The 2555-nt window shown below is 37.5% G+C and overlaps 1 protein-coding gene across 1 annotated transcript; it reads left to right on the plus strand.

Annotated features, from left to right (window-relative positions):
* The first annotated feature begins 390 nt into the window (after positions 1–390).
* On the plus strand, positions 391–2549 carry LOC110708204 (arabinosyltransferase RRA3-like). Its single transcript, XM_021886290.1, has 2 exons — positions 391–935; positions 1385–2549. The coding sequence occupies exons 1-2, from the start codon at positions 756–758 to the stop codon at positions 2495–2497; spliced, it is 1293 nt and encodes a 430-aa protein (XP_021741982.1). The 5' UTR covers positions 391–755; the 3' UTR covers positions 2498–2549.
* Positions 2550–2555: the final 6 nt, after the last annotated feature.

The following is a 2555-nucleotide window of genomic DNA, read 5'->3' on the forward strand; positions in this document are numbered from 1 at the left end:
ATTGGTTTAAACTATTTTCCACCATACTATCCACGCTGGCTTGGTTTCAAGGTTCGGTATTTGCAAGTGTAAAACCGCTAACATTATTGGCGGTTTTAACTAATATAGAACATCTAATGGTATTACAGGTTGTATGCATATAAACTCTAATGGTATTAACGGTTCTAATGGTATTACCGATAATATATATGGAACCGCTAATATTGTTAGCGGTTTTATATTGCCAAATTTCGAATCTAGGAACCGATCCTACGTAAACGGTATTGTGGAAAATAATTTTTAAAACCAACTTATATAAGAAATTAATTTGTATTTTAGCATTATTCAAGGAAATCACTTACCCTTGCCATCCCTAGAGTTAAACATTTATTGAGTAAATAAAGGGATGGAGTTATGGAGTACCTAATGGGATAATAACTTTTCTCAAATTATGTACAGCACCAGTTTGGCAGATCAACCACAATGAAAGGAGTAATAAACACACGCATCACTGAAAATGTCCTGCACTAGTCTCTGTAGTCTGGACTATGAAGCCGCTGCCTCTCACTAGCTCATCTTCATCTTCATCTTCATCTTCATCTTCCTAACAAATACAACGCCATTTCAAATTCCAAACTCCCTCATATTGAAAAATTCCCCACCAAAAACCCTACCAATTGATCTCAAATTTTCTCCCAAAATCAAAAGCTTGATTCATTCAAATTCAATCATCAAAGCAAAATCCATCAAATGATGGGGGTCGTCGAGATGGTTTGATGCGAAGCAGCAGCAACAGCAACAGCATTCTTTCGCTTCGAACATCTCGAATCGCAATTGCTATTGCGATCGGAATATTAATGGGCTGTATATTCGCCTTTTTTTACCCTTATGGTTTTTTACATCCTTATTATCCTCCTTCTACGGCTGCTGCCACTATCTCCAATTCCATTTCTCAGGTTTTTCATCTTAAAATATCTCTATATTTTTATTTTTATTTTTATTTTTTTTGTTGGGAAATATATATTTTTGGTTGGCGTATAATTTTAGTCGATTCCCTTTTCGTATAAATGGGATTTTGTTTGGTGTTTCCGAGGAATATTTTTCTTGGCGAGAAATAAAAGACAACATAGACGGGATTTGATCCTAAGTCGTAAATTTAAACTAGTTATAGCATCTACTTCACTATATCCTTGATAGTTGTAAGTTAAGAAAGTACATTTTATTCCCTTTTAATTATTTTGATATATTGTGGATATATATAACTTTTTGATGATTGTCTTTGTAATAGTATTGATATAGTTGATGATTCAGGATTCTGGCTTTTGGTGGTTGTTTGGTTTGATAATAACAAAATATTGGGTTGATGATTTTTGTTGAAGTTGTGTGATTTTTTGGTGTGAAACAGGAGAGTTCGTCGGAGTGTGAATCGAGTGAGCGGATTAATATACTAAAGGCCGATATTGTTAGGATGACGGAGAAGAATGCAGAGTTGAGGAAACAAGTGAGGGAGCTAAATGAGAAGCTGAGGTTGGCTGAACAGGGAACAGACACTGCTCAAAAGCAATTCCTGGCATTGGGTGAACAACCTAAGGCTGGACCTTTCGGTACTGTCAAGAGTTTAAGGACGAACCCAACTGTAGTGCCAGATGAATCGATTAACCCCAGATTGGCTAAGATCTTAGGAGAAGTTGCTGTTAGGAAAGAGCTTGTAGTTGTGTTGGCAAATGTTAATGTGAAGGAGATGTTAGAGGTGCAGGTATCAACTGTCAAGAAAGCGGGTATACTTAATTATTTGGTTGTGGCATTGGATGATGAGATTGAGAGTTATTGCAAGGCCAATGGCGTGGCTGCCTATAAGAGAGACCCGGATGATGGGGTGGATGAAATTGGAAGGTCAGGTGGTAACCATGCAGTCTCTGGATTGAAGTTCCGTATTTTAAGGGAGTTCTTGCAGCTTGGTTATAGTATTCTTCTGTCAGATGTTGATATAATCTACTTGAAAAATCCATTTGATCATCTTTATCGTGATTCTGATGTGGAGTCAATGACAGATGGTCATAATAACGCGACTGCTTATGGGTATAATGATGTCTTTGATGAACCTGCAATGGGATGGGCTCGGTATGCACATACTATGAGGATTTGGGTTTATAATTCTGGGTTCTTTTACATAAGGCCTACTATTCCTTCCATTGAGCTTTTGGATCGCGTTGCTGATAGGCTTTCCAAGGAGAAAGCATGGGACCAGGCAGTTTTCAATGAGGTGCTCTTTTACCCTTCACATCCAGGGTATGAAGGGCTTCATGCTTCTAGGAGGACTATGGATTTCTATACTTTCATGAACAGTAAAGTTTTATTTAAAACTGTTAGAAAAGACCCTAACCTGAAGAAGTTGAAACCTGTGATCATCCATATAAATTACCATCCTGACAAACTTCCAAGAATGAGAGCTGTCGTCGATTATTACTTCAATGGTAAGCAAGATGCCTTGGATTCTTTTCCCGACGGTTCTCAGTGATGGAAATAGAGATATACGGAGTTTATCTTGCTCACATTCGGCATTTGTTGTTAGTTTA

This window comes from Chenopodium quinoa, unplaced genomic scaffold (genome assembly GCF_001683475.1).
Source record: "Chenopodium quinoa cultivar QQ74 unplaced genomic scaffold, ASM168347v1, whole genome shotgun sequence".
Classification (NCBI taxonomy): Eukaryota; Viridiplantae; Streptophyta; class Magnoliopsida; order Caryophyllales; family Amaranthaceae; genus Chenopodium; species Chenopodium quinoa.